Source organism: Puma concolor, chromosome B4 (assembly GCF_028749965.1).
Source record: "Puma concolor isolate L17-30 chromosome B4, mPumCon1.1.hap2, whole genome shotgun sequence".
NCBI lineage: Eukaryota > Metazoa > Chordata > Mammalia > Carnivora > Felidae > Puma > Puma concolor.
In genome coordinates this window covers 100,707,190-100,724,077 of record NC_141673.1, presented here as the reverse complement: position 1 = coordinate 100,724,077, position 16,888 = coordinate 100,707,190, and the positions used below count along the sequence as shown (strand labels likewise).

The following is a 16,888-nucleotide window of genomic DNA, read 5'->3' as shown; positions in this document are numbered from 1 at the left end:
AGTCGGACGCTTAACCCACTGAGCCACCCAGGCGCCCCTAAAATTATTTTTTTTATTAGCACATTATCCATTCTGTGCTTTATGGCAGTAGTCCTGCAAGCCTCTGTTTTTTCTCACAACCTGTGTTAAGACAGAGATATTTAGTAAACACAGGGATCGTCCTGCTAAGATTTATGAGTCACATCCCACACACAACCCACTTTCAGTCTCTTAAAGGTAACTATGCCACTTTTAAAGTAATCGCCTTGTACTTTGCCTCACAATCGCACCCCTTAATGACATATCCCTAAACCATACAGATTAGATTTGCCTGCTTTTGAGCTTTATATAAATCAAATCCTAAAATATGCATTATTTTCCTTCAGCCATTCGCTCAGTGTTAACTTCTGAAATTTGTCCATATTGCTACACACAACTATAATCGATTAATTTTGACTGCTATAAAGCGATCTGTTGTCTTAATGCGCTAAAATGTATTTAGATATTCGTCTTCTGGTAAATATTTGCATCGCTTCCCATGTTGACTCCTGTGAACTGTATGTACCACTTGGAGAGTTTTTGACCATGCATCCTAGAGCACATAAGCATGTCTTTCTGTAGGATGCTACATGCCTAGGAGCGGAATTGCTGGTAATAGGATATGCATATTGCCAACTATGATAGTGGCAGACTTTTCCAAAGTGGTTGTACTGTTCTACGCTCCCACTAGCAGCAATTCATTGGAGGTCCAGTCCCTCCACACCATCAATAGTCAATAGTGCCAGACCTTTCCATTGTTGCCATCCTGGTATATTTGCAAAGGTACCTCACTGTGAGTTGAATTTGCATTTCCCCCCAAACTTGACCTTTTTTATGTGTTCATTAGACATTTCAGGCTTTCTTTTCTATAACGGCTATTCGAAATTTTGCCTATTTTTCTGCTGTATTGTCAGTATTTTTTCCTATTGGGTTGAAAGGATTGTTTATATATACTGTCCACTAAATTTTTTTATCCATTTTTTTATACATTAAAAACACCGTCTCCAATGGCTGTTTTATTTCTTGGTGTTTTTGTTGTAGAGTAATTTTTACTTTAATGTAGTCTAATTGGTCAACAGTTTCTTCACTGGCTAGCACACTTTATGACTTGTTCAAGAAATTATTCCCGGTCTTGCGGCGCCTGGGTGGCTCAGTCAGTTGAGCGTCCGACTTCAGCTCGGGTCATGATCTCACAGTCTGTGAGTTCGAGCCCCGGGTCAGGCTCTGTGCTGACAGCTCAGAGCCCGGGGCCTGCTTCAGATTCTGTGTCTCCCTCTCTCTCTGACCCTCCCCCGTTCATGCTCTGTCTCTCTTTGTCTCAAAAATAAATAAACGTTAAGAAAAATTAAAAAAAAAAAAAGAAATTATTCCCGGCCTTGAGGATATGAACATATTCTCCATGTATCTTCTAAAAAGGATTATCGATTTGCTTTTCACATTTTGGCCAATAATCCACCTTGCGTTGGTTTTGTACAAGGTATAAAACAGGAGACTGATTTCATTTTTTGAATAAGGATGATCAATGGTCCTCTAGCACATTAACTGAACAAATCTGTCCTTTCCTTATAACGGCAATATCCCCTTTTGTTTTATATAGAGATTCATATAGGCAGGATCTGTAACTAAGCTCTCTTTATCTTTCCTCTGGTCTATTCATCCATACTTGCACCCATGCTATATTAGTGTAATTATAATAACTTTACGCATGGTCTTGCTATTAGAAAGAACAAATCTTTCATTGTTCTTCGTTTCAAAGAGGCACCTGGGTGGCTCAGTCGGTTAAGCGACAGACTTCAGCTCAGGTCATGATCTCACGGTTCATGAGTTCGAGCCCCACGTTGGGCTCCGTGCTGACAGCTCGGAGCCTGGAGCCTGCTTTGGATTCTGCGTCTCCAACTCTCTGCCCCTCCCTTGTTCATGCCCTCTCTCTCTCATAAATAAATAAACATCAAAAAATTAAAAAAAAAAAAAAAAAGCCAGACTATGGTCCATCAGAAAGTTGGGTTTTTGCTGGTTACTCTTTACTGACAACATGCAGCCCTTAGTAATCTCAGTAAAAATGGGGTATGATTTACTATAGTCACCACCCTTCATACATATAGAAAAGGGACTCTAACTTCCGTATTTTGTTCCCTTACACAAGACAGCACCATCAAGAATAGAAGGTTAAGTACAGAGCTCTGGATTTTAAATTCAAGACCTTGAAAAACATTATGAATTGAAATGTTGGAGGAAAATCAAGATAACAAAAGGCTTAGAGCAACTTTATGAAGTTTAGTTGAGAAAATAATTCACAAAGAGTTCCACTTTTGGTAATAACTTACCCAAACAATTTGCAATAAAACAAGCACTGAGGAGTGAGATGAAAAAAATAGCAATGGCCCAAGGGATCAGGTGGGAAGGCTGGCCTTCTTCTACAGGGACAAAAAGAAAGATAAATAGATTGTCTTCTCAGTCACAAGAACTAAGAACTAAGGAAAATACTCTACTGAGGAGCAAGCTAAACATGAGATCATCCGAAATATTTTAGATCTAGCAGAGAGCTTAAAGATTTCCTCCGGAATAAGTCAGTTTTAGAGCTTACTGATACACACATACATGCATAAAAATACATTTTTTTTAACAGGAAGGGCTTTTTATAAGCAAGACACAAAACCCCCAAATAATAAAAAATTGATAATGCCAATTATGTCCATAAAAGTTTAAACATCTATATAACATGAATAATGTTAAGACACAAGCACCATATGAAAGAAAATTTTGTCACAATATTCTTGTCTACGCTGTGTAGAGAATTTCAAAAGTCAATTCAAAAACTAAGCAAAATCCGGATCCGGATATTTGCTGAAAACTTAATTTTCTGAAATTATAAATGGCCATTAAGCAAAAAAAGGATGTTCAAAGAAATGTAAACTAAAATACAATGATATACGTTTTCACAAATGAGAGTTTTAAAGGAAAACAAAAAAATATGCAGTGTTGGTAGGGTTGGGGGGGGAAATTAACTCTCTTGGTGAGGAAATAAACGCAACTGACGAAATATAAATTAGAAAGCCTTCAGACAGACCAAGTTAGCAGCCTTTATTAGTCTTTAAATGCATTACATTTGCCGCGACAATTTCAATCCTAGAGATCTGTCGTATGAAAATAACTGAACTTATTTATAGGAAAGGATATTCATTGCAGTACCAGAACCAGAAACCAACACTTGCTTGTGTATTAGTGCAGATTCTAAATTATGGCGAGTCTCTATGATGGAATTCTGCACAGTGATTAAAATAATCGTATACATCAGTAAGTATCAATGGAAAAAGTCTTCAAGATGTGTTGTTACATAAAAAATTTCAAGATCAGTATACTCTGTGCTCCCATTGAAGTTTGCCATGCTTGGGTTGATGAGGTGAAGCAAAACATTAATTTTTAAATTATGTATTTCTGCATTTGTTCTTTCTCAAAAATATTACTCAATATTCTTGTAAAGCAAATACATTGTGACACTTAAGTGCAGCATAAAAGGGGATAACGGCAGAGCCCCCAGGTAAACTGTGAGCCTTGGTCATCGTGTTTTGTAGATCTTCCTTCTTCCTCTTGCCTTTAAAAGAATCTTCCCGAATTGCTCTCTTTCTTCCCATCTTATTTTTCTTTTGTATACTTTACCTCCTCTTTTGGCCCAGTTTGCATTTCATAAAGAAGCTTCCCTTCACAACATAATCGAATCTATCTATGACCTTCCTCTTCACCAAAGTCATTGTCATTTCCTTTAATGTCCTCCTCCTCCTCATCTTCAATCTTCATAACTATAATCTTGTTAATTTGTATTTTTAAATCCTAGTCCTAATTATGGGGCGCCTGGGTGGCTCAGTGGTTTAAATGTCCGATTCCTGATCTCGGCTCAGGTCACGATCTCATGGCTTATGAGTTTGAGTCCCTCATTGGGCTCTGTGCTAACAGCACAGAGCCTGCTTGGGATTCTCTCTCTCTCCCCCCTCTCTGCCCCCCCTCACTTGCTCTCTATCTCTCTCTCAAAATAAATAAACTTAAAAAAAAATCTTAGTCATAATCACATTTGTCTCTTTCAAATTGAAAGGAGAGAATGTACTCACGTTTATTTTGAGGTTCTTGGCTCATTGTGTATTAACTCTCTTGTTGTTCAGTGGTTGGGAGAACCAGAAACCTCTTGTATTTTTCCACAAGGGTGTAGTCCTGTGAGTAAGGGAGTATACCCTCAGAAATACTTGAGAGTGAACATTAATCTTACTTATTCCAAATAAGATCAGAAAGCTCCCTGTATAAAAAATAAGTCAAAAGAAGTCTTTTCAAAGACGGGCTTCCTTTGATTCACTCTGGGACACAGAGCAAAGACAAAAGGAAATTGGGAAAGCAACACCCAAAAACAGTCAGTAGAAATTTCCAGAAGTATGTTGAGATCACTATCAGCATGTCACGTGAAATTACTCAATTTGTTTTTATTCATTCACACAAAATGTTTAGTAATGCCCCAAAAAGAATCATTATTATGTCTTATAAAAATTTAATAAACATTCCCTCATCTTTTTTCTTTTTCAAAGTCAGTTACATGTTTGAGGTAGATTCTCCCCTAAGACGTTCTCTGAGCTCAGTTAGTTGTGTACAGGATGGCAAAAGACAATGTGTGGAATGAGTTAAAGCTTCTCATGTACACAGTGCATGTGTGCTGTATGTAAAGACACAGGAACTTCTATTTTGAATTTGAGGAAGGAATGGTGGAGCTGTTGATTAATTCCCCGAATCTTCCTAGATGACAGAAAATAAGCTTGTTAAGGCAAAGGAAAAGGAAATGTAACATTCTGTGACAGAGACACTATCAGGGTCCCTGGCTTCATTTACAGTACTGTCATGGACTGAATGTTTAGGTCCCCTCCCACCCATGCTGCAGCATCACGATCTCAAATGTTCCAGCCTCTAGAACTGTCCAAAATAAATGTCTGTCATTTAAGCCACCAACCTATGGTATTTTGTTACAGCAGCCTGAGATCACAAAAAGAAGTATCTAGCAACTTAGAGATCTTTCTTAAATTCTAGCTTCCAAAATATGGCCATCCACCTGCATTCTTCCTTAAGCTACAATATTACTTTAAGTATATGTACATATACATATACATATACATATACATACACATACACATATATATTTAGTGATCTTGAATGAAAGACTACTTTGCTATGTTAAGTTGGGAGTGAAGGAAGTAAAATTATAAATTTGACAACACATTTTTCAACACTGTCATAACCAAAAGTATTCCCAGAGCAACAACATTACCTACCCACAAATTCTCACGAGCAACCCTAGAAACTAGATCTTTGTCTAAAGTAATATGTGTTCTTTTTTTAAAAGTTTGTTTATTTATTTTGAGAGAGAGAGAGAGAGCACACATGTGTGTGATCAGGGTAGGGGCAGAGAGAGAGGGAGAGAGAGAATCCCAAGCATGCTCTGTGCTGTCAGCGCAGAGCCCAACATGGGGCTCAAACCCATGAACCATGAGATCATGACCTGAGCTGAGATCAGGAGTTGGACGCTTAACCAACTGAGCCACCCAGGCATCCCAATATGTGTTCTTTATCAAAATTATCTAGGAGTCTAGTGGGGCACCTGGGTAGCTCAGTGGGTTAAGTGTCCGATTTCGGCTCAGGTCATGATCTCCCTGTTTGTGAGTTAGAGCCCCCTGTCAGTCTCTGTGCTGACAACTCAGAGCCTGGAACCTGCTTCAGATTCTGTGTCTCCCTCTCTCTCTCTCCCTCTCTCTCTGCCCCTGCCCCATTCACACTCTGTCTCTCTCTCTCAAAAATAAAAAAACATTTGAAAAATGTTTTAAAGGACCTAGGAGTCTTAGAAGATATATAAATCCCACCTAGGGCAGGAAAAAATAAAGTGCACCTGGCATATTCTGTGCTTCCAGAAAACAAACATGATTTCAAACACATGAGAGACAGTCTGTTTTAGAAAGTTTCCTGAGCCAAATGAAAAGTTGTGTCCACCATATAGTTAAGATCATGAAAAGACAACATGAAAATGAGCAAATGCCGTATTAACCTTTGCTTTGGAGTTGGGAAAGAGATAATAGAGCTCGATTAATCTCCAAGATTTTCCTACATGAGACAAAGCACGGTTGTTATGGCAAAGAAAGAGGAAGTGTGAACTCCTGTGGGAAAGATACAATCTTTATCACAGAAAAACTCTATTAAAAGGTAAAGAATTTGGGACACCTGGGTGGCTCAGTCAGTTGGGCATCCAACTCTTGGTATCAGCTCAGGTCATGATCCCAGGGTCATGGGATCAAGCCCCATGTTGGGAGCCATGCTCAGCATGGAGCCTGCTTGGGATTCTCTCTCTCTCACTCTCTCTCTCTCTCTCTCTCCTGTTAGCCCTCTCCCCCACTTGTGCTCTCTCACACTCTCTAAAACAAAATTAAATTAAAATAATTTTTTAAAAAAGATAAAGCAGTTCACTTGCAAGGATTCTAAGGACAAGTTTAAACAATTTCTATATAAATATATTTTTATTATGATGGTTAATTACAACTACCTGAATGTATAAAAGTTTATGAATTCACAATGATCCAAAAGGAAATCATTTACATTTGTAATACAAAATATGAATAAATATGATCGCCTTGTTTATTTTTAATTGTTTTTCTCCACAGCTTTGTTTTATTTTTAATTGATTTTGGTAGACAAAGGTTTTATTATGATGTGTACATTAATATATATGTTTGTTTCTTCCTGTAAGAATGTATACATTTTTTTTTTAATTTTTTTTTCAACGTTTTTTATTTATTTTTTGGGACAGAGAGAGACAGAGCATGAACGGGGGAGGGGCAGAGAGAGAGGGAGACACAGAATCGGAAACAGGCTCCAGGCTCTGAGCCATCAGCCCAGAGCCCGACGCGGGGCTCGAACCCACGGACCGCGAGATGGTGACCTGGCTGAAGTCGGATGCTCAACCGACTGCGCCACCCAGGCGCCCCAAGAATGTATACATTTCTAAGCACAGGTATCTCCTTGCTTTGTTTGTAAGACTAAATAATAGATACCAGAAATGGTAAGACAAGTAATCCTGGAAAAAAAGTCAACTCTTTACCAACAACAGGACGGACCAGTGTGCACCTGTTGTTATATTTAATAGCTAGGTAAAAAGGGAAACCAAGAGTTCATCAGTACAAAGTAGCTGAGTAGATAGAGGGTTCATAGTGTGCTGCAAAACTATGGATTAGTCAGATAAAACTAAGCGAAAGAACTCACAGCATTGACTCACTTACATCCTAGAAGGTAAAACTCCAACATGGGCTTACTGATTGAAAAAATAAGGACCACATGGTTTTGGAATAACATTAACAGATGAAGCCAGTGAGTTATATAACGCTAGCCAGAAAGATAGTAGAGGCACAGTATTTCTGGGGGAGACACCGGGTTGCAAAAAAATAAACCGTATAAAAAGTACAGACTAAAATAAACTGATGTCACAAGTAAAGGGCATGAACATCATTATCGGGTTCCCATCCAAAATGGTGGCACGGGTGGTTCCTGAAACTTCCTCTATGGAAACACCAAATCTATAGCTACCTGTGGAATAAATCCCTCTGAAAGAAATCCAGAAAGAAGCTGAGTGACCCCTGCACATCAGGCAAGTGAGAAAAAACCAAAATGGTTAGGAAAGGCTGAGACACACGCTCACCATAAACCCCACCGCTGGCATAGCAACACACAATCAGGAGGGAACTCACAACTCTCAGTCTCTCTCTAAGGAGCAAAGAGTTTGGACCCAATATCTACCGCCCCAGCTTTTAAGACTGTTACATGAGGGATAAGCCCCCAAAATACTTATCTCTGAAAGTGAATGGGGTTTGTATCGAGGGGACTCACAAGACTGTAGCAAAGAAACAGGTTTTTTTTAATTTCTTATTTTTTTATATTCATGTATTTTTAAGAGACAGAGAGAGAGTGAGAGAGAGAGAGAGAGAAGAGGGGAGGGGCAGAGAGCGAGAGACAGAGGATCCAAAGCAGGCTTGGTGCTGACAGTAGAGAGCCCAATGCCGGGCTCAAACTCACAAACCAAGAGATCATGACCTAAGTTGAAGTCAGATGCCCAACGAAATGAGCCGCCCAGGGACCCCGCAAAAAAACAGTTCTTAAGGGACTCTTGAGGACTTGCATGGCTATCCCCCCAGGGCTCAGCACAGAGACAGTGAAGAGAAACAACTAGCTTCCAGTCTTTCCATGAAAGAAAACTACTTGCATACTTTCAAAGCTACTGCTTAAGGTCCAGCTTCCAACTGGCTTGGATCTAGGCGCTGAGTGAGATCCTCCCTTTTGAGACACTGACAGGTCTTGGTACACTCTCAATGACTGGGACCCACTAAGAACAAAAAAGACAACTGGGACAATCACAAAGGCTTGAGGGACAATCAAGAGCCAGGGTTAGGCTAACCAATAAAGTTCATCTCCTACATGATACCACTCCTCCAAGACTGGTAGAAAAGACCACCAGAAACCAATGCAGAGCCAAGGAAAATGAAGAACAAGACAAAACTCCAAGGGCACCCGGGTGGCTGAGTCGGTTAAGCGTCCGACTTCGGCTCAGGTCATGATCTCAAGGCTTGTGAGTTGGAGCCCCATGGGGGTTCTGTGCTGACAGCTCAGAGCCTGGAGCCTGCTTCGGATTCTGTGTCTCCCTCTCTCTCTGCCCCTACCCTGCTCACGCTCTGTCTCTCTCTCTCTGTCTCAAAAATAAATAAACATTAAAAAAAATAGCTATAACTTAACTTGTTAATGGATGGTGACACAATAAAAATGTAAATGGAACATCAAAAATATAAAAAGGGGGAGAGTAAAAGATGGAGTTGGCAGGCAAGCAGAGTTAAATTGTTATCAGCATAAAATAGACTGTTACCTCCACAAGATGTTTTATGTAAACCTCATGGGAACCATGAAGTAAAACTCTAAAATAAATACACTAAGATACAGAGAGAGGAAACAAAGCGTACCACTACAGAAAATCACTGATTTGCGAAGGAAGACAGTAAGAAAGGAAGAAAAAAATAAAATAAAATGGAATGACCAAACAGCCAGAGAACAATTAATCAGATATAATTAGCAAGTTCTTGCCTATCAATAATGACTTTAATATTAATGGATCGAATTCTCCAATCAAAGGCATAGAATGACTGGATGGTTTAAAAAACAACAACAACAAAACCCAAGACCCAACTATATGCTGACTACAAGAGACTCCCCTCTGCTCAAAAGGTATACAGAGATTCAAAGTGAAGGATGGCAAAGACACTCCATGCAAGCAAAAACAAAAATCTTTCCTAACAGAAGACAAAATAAACTTTAAGCCAAAAATGGCAACAAGAGACAAAGACAGTTATTATATGATGATAAAGGGTCAATACATCAAGAAGATAAAACAAACATAAATATATACACACTTAACATTAGAGCATCCATGTTTCAAGAAAATCTAAACAAACCTAAAGAGAGAAATAGGAAACAATACAAAATAGTAGGGGATCTCAATACCTCACTTCCAACAGCAAATAGATCATTGAGACAGAAAATCAATTAAGGAAACAATGGACCTGAAACAAACTTTAGACCAAATGAACCCAACAGACGTCTCCAGAATATTCCATCCAATAACAGTAGAATACACATTCTTCTCAAGTGCAAATGGAATATTTTCCAGGATAGATCACATGACAGTCACAAAACAAGCTAAGCAAATTTAAGATTGAAATCACACCAAGTATCTTTTCCAATCACAATGAAACTAGAAACCAGTAACAAGAGGAAAGCTGGAAAAAAACATAAATATGTGGAGATTAAACATCATGGTCCTGAATGGTTTAACACAGAAATCAAAAGGGAAATCAAAAAACATTTTTAAATAAATGAAAATGAAAGCACAACACATCAAAACCTATGGGAGACTGCAAAAGCAGTTCTAAGAAGGAAGTTTATAGTGATTCAAGCCTCTACCTCAAGAAACAAGAAATAGCTCAAACACCTCACTTTATACCTCAAGGGAGCTAGAAAAAGAACAAACTGAACCCAAATTAGCAGAAGAAAGGAATTAACAAAGACCAGATAAATACATGAAATAAAGACTGACTGAAAATACAAAAGATCATTGAAACTAAGAGCTGATTTTTTAAAAGATTTAAAAAGTTGACAGAGCGCCTGGGTGGCTAAGTCGGTTAAACATCGGACTTCAGCTCAGGTCATGATCTCACAGTTCGTGAGTTCAAGCCCCATATCACGTTCTGTGCTGAGAGCTTGGAGCCTGGAGCCTGCTTCAGATCCTGTGTCTCCCTCTCTCTCTGCCCCTCCCCCACTCACAGTCTGTCTCTCAAAAATAAATAAACATTTAAAAAAATTTTTTAAAAAGGTTGACAAACTTTTAGAGTAACACAGACATGGAGAGAGAGTACTCAAATGAAACAAGAAATTAAAGAGGAGATACTATAGCTGATACCACAGAAATACAAAGGATCATGAGAGACTACTATGAACAATTATACACCAACAAAGTGGATAACCTGGAAGAAATACATTCCTAGAAACATGAAGAAATAGAAAATCTGAACAGACCAAGGTCAGTAAAGAGATTGAAACAGTAATGAGAAACCTGTCAACAAAGAAAAGCCAAGGACCAAATGGCTTCACTGGTGAACTCTTCCAAATATTTAAAGAGTTAATGGCAATCTTGAAACGTTTCCAAAAAATTGAAAAGGAGGAAATACTACCAAACTTATATTATGATAGCAGTATTCTGATACCACAGCCAGATGAGGATACTATAAGAAAAGAAAATTACGGATCATTATCCTTGATGCATATAGATACAAAAATGCTTAACAAAATATGGCAAACCAAATTCAGCAGAACATTAAAAAGATCATTCACCCTGATTAAATGGGAATTATCCCTGGGATGTAAGGGATAAAAGAAGTAAAACTGCTTTTGATTGTATATAGGATCCTATATACAAAATATCCTAAGAATTCCATCAAGAAACTTCTAGAATTAATCAACAAATTCAATAAAGTTGCCGCATACACAATTATCATACAGAAAATCATTTTATTTCTATACACTACCAATAAAACATCTGAAAAAGGAACAAAGAAAACAATTCCATTCACAATAGCATCAAAACCACTGAAACACTGGGGCGCCTGGGTGGCGCAGTCGGTTAAGCGTCCGACTTCAGCCAGGTCACGATCTCGCGGTCCGTGAGTTCGAGCCCCGCGTCGGGCTCTGGGCTGATGGCTCAGAGCCTGGAGCCTGTTTCCGATTCTGTGTCTCCCTCTCTCTCTGCCCCTCCCCCGTTCATGCTCTGTCTCTCTCTGTCCCAAAAATAAATAAACGTTGAAAAAAAAAAAAAAAAAACCACTGAAACACTTAGGAATAAATCTAATCAAGGAAGTAAAATGCCCATACACTGAAAACTACAAGACTTTGATGAAAAAAATTAAGGACACAAACAAATGGAAAGATACTTTGTATTCACGGATCCGGATAATTGATATTGTTAAAATGTCTAGTCTATTGAAAGCCATCTATAGATTCAATGCAATCCCTATCAAAATTCCAATGACATTTTCTACAAAAATAGAAAAGACAATAATAAAATTCGTATGACACTACAAAAGGCCCTAAAGAGCCAAAGCAATCCTGCAAAAAAAAGAACAAAACCAGAGCAACACGCTCCCTGATTTCAAATTATACTACAAAGTTATAGTAATGAAAATAGTGGTATTGGGATAAAAATAGACACACATATCAATGGAGCAGAATTGGAAGCCCAGAACTCTTGCATATACGGTCAACAAATGTTTCACAAGGGAGCCAAGAATAGTCAACAGAGACGGAATAGTCCTTTCAAAATGGTGTTGGGAAAATATAACCACATGTGGGAGAATGTGGTTCTTACCCTTAACTTACACCACTAATAAAAATGAAATCAAAATGGATTAGAGACTTAAAAAAATTTTTTTAACGTTTATTTACTTTCAAGAAAGAGAGACAGAGAGCAAGCAGGGGAGGGGCAGAGAGAGAGGGAGACACAGAATCCGAGGCAGGCTCCCGGCTCCGAGCTGTCAGCACAGAGCCTGACGCGGGGCTCGAACTCAAGAACTGAGATTGTGACCTGAGCAGAAGTCAGACACTTAACTAAGCCACCCAGGTGCCCCAATGGATTAAAGACTTTAAAAAGACCTGAAAATAGAAAACTCCTAGAAAAAAAACATAGGGATAAAACTGGACATTGGTGTCAGCAATGATTTTCTGGCTATCAGAGCAAGAGCACAAGCAACAAAATTAAAGATAAATAAGTGGGACTACATCAAACTTAAAAGCTTTCTGCTTTTTTCCTTAAGTTTATTTCTTTATTTTGAGAGGGGGAGAGAGAGAGAGAGAGAGAGAACACCATGGAGTGGAGGAGGGTCAGAGAGAGAATCCCAAGCAGGTTCCACACCATGGCACAGAGGCTCATGTGGGGCTTGAACTCAGGAACCACGAGCTCATGGCCTGAGCCAAGATCAAGTGTTGGCCACTTAACCGACTGAGCCATCCAGGTACCCCTGCTTTCTGCTTTTTAAAAAAGACTTTTTTTTTTCCAGACGTGCAAAAACATTTGTTAATAAAATGAAAAGGTAACCTACAGAATGGAAGAAAATATTTATAAATCACATATAAGGAATTAATATCTAAAGTGTATAAAGAATTACTACAACTCAATAGCAAAAACAAGCAAACAAACAAACCAACCCTAACAACCAGACTTAAAAATGGGCAGAAGAAGTGAATAGACAGTTTCCAAAGAAAGATAAATGGCCAGCAGGCACGCGAAAAGGTGCTTGACATCACTAATCATCAGGAAAATGCAAATCAAAAGCACAATGAAATATCACCTCACACCTGGTAAAACAATTATATCAAGAAGACAAGACATATCCGGTGTTGAGAAGGATTTGGAGAAAAGGGAACCCTAGTGCACTGTTGGTAAGAATGCAAATTGGTGATGCCGCTATGGAAAATAGAATGGAGGTTCCCCAAAACGTTAAAAATAGACCTACCACATGACCCAGCAAAACTGCTTCTGGTTTTATATCCAAAGACATTGAAATTAGGATATCGTTAGGGATATCTGCATTACTATATTCCTTGCAGCATTACTACAATAGCCCAGATATGGAAACCACCTAACTGTCCGTCAGTGGACGAATGGATAAGGAAGATACGGTATACACATACAATGGAATATTATTTAAACATGAGAAAGAAGAAAATCTTGCCATTTGGAACCCCTTGGATGGACGTTGAGGGCATTAGGCTAAATGAAACAGGTCAGGCAGAGAAAGATAAATACTGTATGATATCACTTGTTTCTGGAATTAAAAAAAAAAAATGACAAACTGAGGAACAGAGAGAGTTGGATGATGGTTACCAGGGGCTGGGAAGGGGGGGAGTGGGGAGATATTGGCCAAAGGGTACACACAAACTTCCGGAAACAGACAGCAAACCATAATAGGAGGAGATTTCAGCGCCCCACTTGCAACAACAGATTGATCATCCAGACAGAAAATGAGTAAGGAGACGCTGGACTTAAATGACACACGGAGCTAACACACATTTTGCAAAACACTCCACCCAAGAACAACATAATACACATTCTTCTCACGTGTGCATGGAAAATTCTTCAGGAGAGAGCATATGTTAGACTACAAAACAAGTCTTAATAAATTTAAGCGATTGAAATCATATTAAGCATCTTTTCTGACCACATTGGCATAAATCTAGAAATCAATTGCAAGACAAAAACTGAAAAGTTCACAAATGTATGAGGTTAAACAATATGCTCCTGTATACATACATACTACATGCTACACGCAGCATATAGTTTTTTTTGGTTTTTGTTTTTTTTATATATATATTTTTTTTAATGCTTATTTATCCTTGAGACAGAGAGAGACAGAACATGAACGGGGGGAGGGGCAGAGAGAGGGAGACACAGAATCCGAAACAGGCTCCAGGCTCCGAGCTGTCAGCACAGAGCCCGACGCGGGGCTCGACCTCACGGACTGTGAGATCATGACCTGAGCCGAAGTCAGCTGCTCAACCGACTGAGCCACCCAGGCGCCCCTAGTTTTTAAATTATTATTCATTGAGCCACTGTACGTCTTTTGATTGCGGAATATAGTCCATTTCATTTAAAGAAATTATCATTATCATTTTATTGTGGTATACTTCACATACCATAAAATAATGTTTTAGCCAATGAGTCAAAAAAGAAATCAAAATAGGGGTGCCCGGGTGATTCAGTCAGTTAAGCTGACCGACTCTTGACTTTGGCTCAGGTCATGATCTCATGGTTCGTGAGTTCGAGCCCCGCGTCCGGGTCTGTGCTGGCAGTGCGGAGCCTGCTTGGGATTCTCTGTCTCCCTCTCTCTCTGCCCCGTCTCTCTCTCTCTCTCTCTCTCTCTCTCTCTCACACACACACACACACACACACACACAAATAAATAAATAAATAAATAAACGTTAAAAATAAATTTTAAAAAAAGGATGTTGGTCAGAGAACCCTTTCACATTAGCAAACTAACACGCAGCAACCAGGCCCAGAAATGGAGATGAGTCTATGGAATGTAAACCTGAAAGGTCTGTTAGAGTGAGGGATCCAGGATAGCGCGCTATTCAAAACTTCACAGCGCTCTATTGCAAAGCCTGTTAGTTGAGAAGATTCTCAGCTGTGCATGCTTTTGCCTTATTCCATCTCCTCCACACCACGGGATTCTGGGTTCTGCCATTTTCCTTTTAATGGCTTTTGTCAGGCAGTATCTCACAGATGAACTATTGCCCTAAAGTGAAAGAAACATTTCAGCCTCAAATCTTGTGTCAAAACTTAGCAAAGAAACAGTTCGTTGCCTTCAACGTTTTTGGACTCATCCTAAAGATGGAACCTGAAAAAGATATATAGGAAATAAACGTACCAGGGAAATCCCTCAGGAAGAAACCAGGAAGGAGATGGAAATAAAAATGAATCACTTGATTAGTCGCAAATCTTTTTTTTTTTTTTTTAAGTTTATTTACTTATTTTGAGAAAGAGAGAGAGCAGGGGAGGGGCAGAGCGAGAGGGAGAGAGAGAGAATCCCAAGCAGGCTCCAGGCTGTGAGCATGGAGCCCGTCTCAGGGGGTTCGATTTTAAAAAGTGTAAGATCATGATCGGAGCAGAAACAAAGAGTCCCACTCTTGGGACCCCTGGGTGGCTCAGTCGGTTAAGTCTCTGACTCTTGATTTCCGCTCAGGTCATGATCTCACAGTTTTGGAGGTTGGAGCCCCATGTGGCAGGCTCTGAGTTGACAGCCTGCTTGGGATTCTCTCTCTCTCTCTCCCTCAGCCCCCCTCTCTAAAAAACCAATATTAAATACACACACACACACACACACACACACACACACACACAGAAGAGTCTGATGCTTAACCAACTGAGCCACCCAGGCGCCCCTAGGTGCAAATATTTAGAAAGCCTCTACTCCTTTCAATAATTCCACAATGTGCCTGTTATGTACCTGGAACTTTCCCCAGGCCCTGGGGAAAAGGCAGTGGGCAAAATAGGTCCAAATTACCTGCCTTTCTAGTGTTGACCTTGCCTTACAGAAAATCATTTTCAACAAATACTTATATATTTAATGAATATTGCCCAAGAAGAATTCCTGGATCGTAAAGAAGAAAAATGGAAGGACATAACCCAGTCTGGGGCTGGCGTAGGGATGAGGAGGAAGGAAGGAATGACTGAGAAGGTGAGTAGGAGTTGTCTGCCCCACCATTTTCCCCACCACGTGCCGGGAGATTCAGAGAACAATATGAGGTTGCATAGTCAGTAAATGACTCACCAATCAGATGATACAGGGTCCCTTTCGAATGTGACAGAGACTCAGTATTTTACAAGATATTTCTCTCCTTCCTTGTTCTAAGACAATGTTATGAAAGGGAGAACATAAAAATGACAAACTCATGCTCGCAGACTCAAAGTATTAAGAAAGGAATCTACACTCTTCCAGAGAGAAAAACAAAATACAGATCTCCTCAAAAGAAAGAAATGAAGCTGAGGTGTGACTTCTTATCACTGTAACTGGTTTGCTAGAAATAAATGAAATTATACCTTCATCAGCCAGCAGGCCTATGTTTTCTCACCTCAGGGAAGGTTTGTGTTACGGGGCCAAAAAGAAAAAGTTCCTCGTAACGAACACTATCCCTTTTCTCCTTTGTTTTTCGGAAGACGGTGATACTTGGAGTGATTAATCTAAAGGGCACATAAAGGGGCACCTGGGTGGCTCAGTCGGTTAACGGGCCGACCTCAGCTCAGGTCACGATCTCGCGTTCTGTGAGTTCGAGCCCCGCGTCGGGCTGTGTGCTGATAGCTCAGAGCCTGGAGCCTGCTTCGGATTCTGTGTCTCCCTCGCTCTCTGCCCCTCCCCTGCTTATGCTCTGTCTCTCTCTGTCTCAAAAATAAACAAAACATTAAAAAAAAAATTAAAGGGGCGCCTGGGTGGCGCAGTCGGTTAAGCGTCTGACTTCAGCCAGGTCACAATCTCGCGGTCCATGAGTTCGAGCCCAGCGTCAGGCTCTGGGCTGATGGCTCAGAGCCTGGAGCCTGTTTCTGATTCTGTGTCTCCCTCTCTCTCTGCCCCTCCCCCATTCATGCTCTGTCTCTCTCTGTCCCAAAAAATAAATAAACGTTGAAAAAAAAAATTAAAAAAAAAATTAAAGGGCACATAAAGAGGTAGAGTCTTAGGAAGATTTTCAAAGACTTTGACATGAACAAAAG

The 16,888-nt window shown here is 39.7% G+C and overlaps 1 protein-coding gene across 1 annotated transcript in view; it reads right to left on the bottom strand.

Moving 5' to 3' along the window:
* The window catches only part of CLEC4D (C-type lectin domain family 4 member D), a 30,823-nt gene that overhangs the window by 3,973 nt on the left and 9,962 nt on the right, over positions 1 to 16,888 (bottom strand). Inside the window, exons 3-4 of the mRNA XM_086714163.1 lie at positions 4,122 to 4,221; positions 2,343 to 2,432 (exon numbers count right to left, since the gene is read on the bottom strand). Of these exons, the coding sequence (XP_086570289.1) occupies positions 2,343 to 2,432; positions 4,122 to 4,146 (115 nt within the window). The 5' untranslated portion in view covers positions 4,147 to 4,221. The remainder of the gene's footprint in view (positions 1 to 2,342; positions 2,433 to 4,121; positions 4,222 to 16,888) is intronic.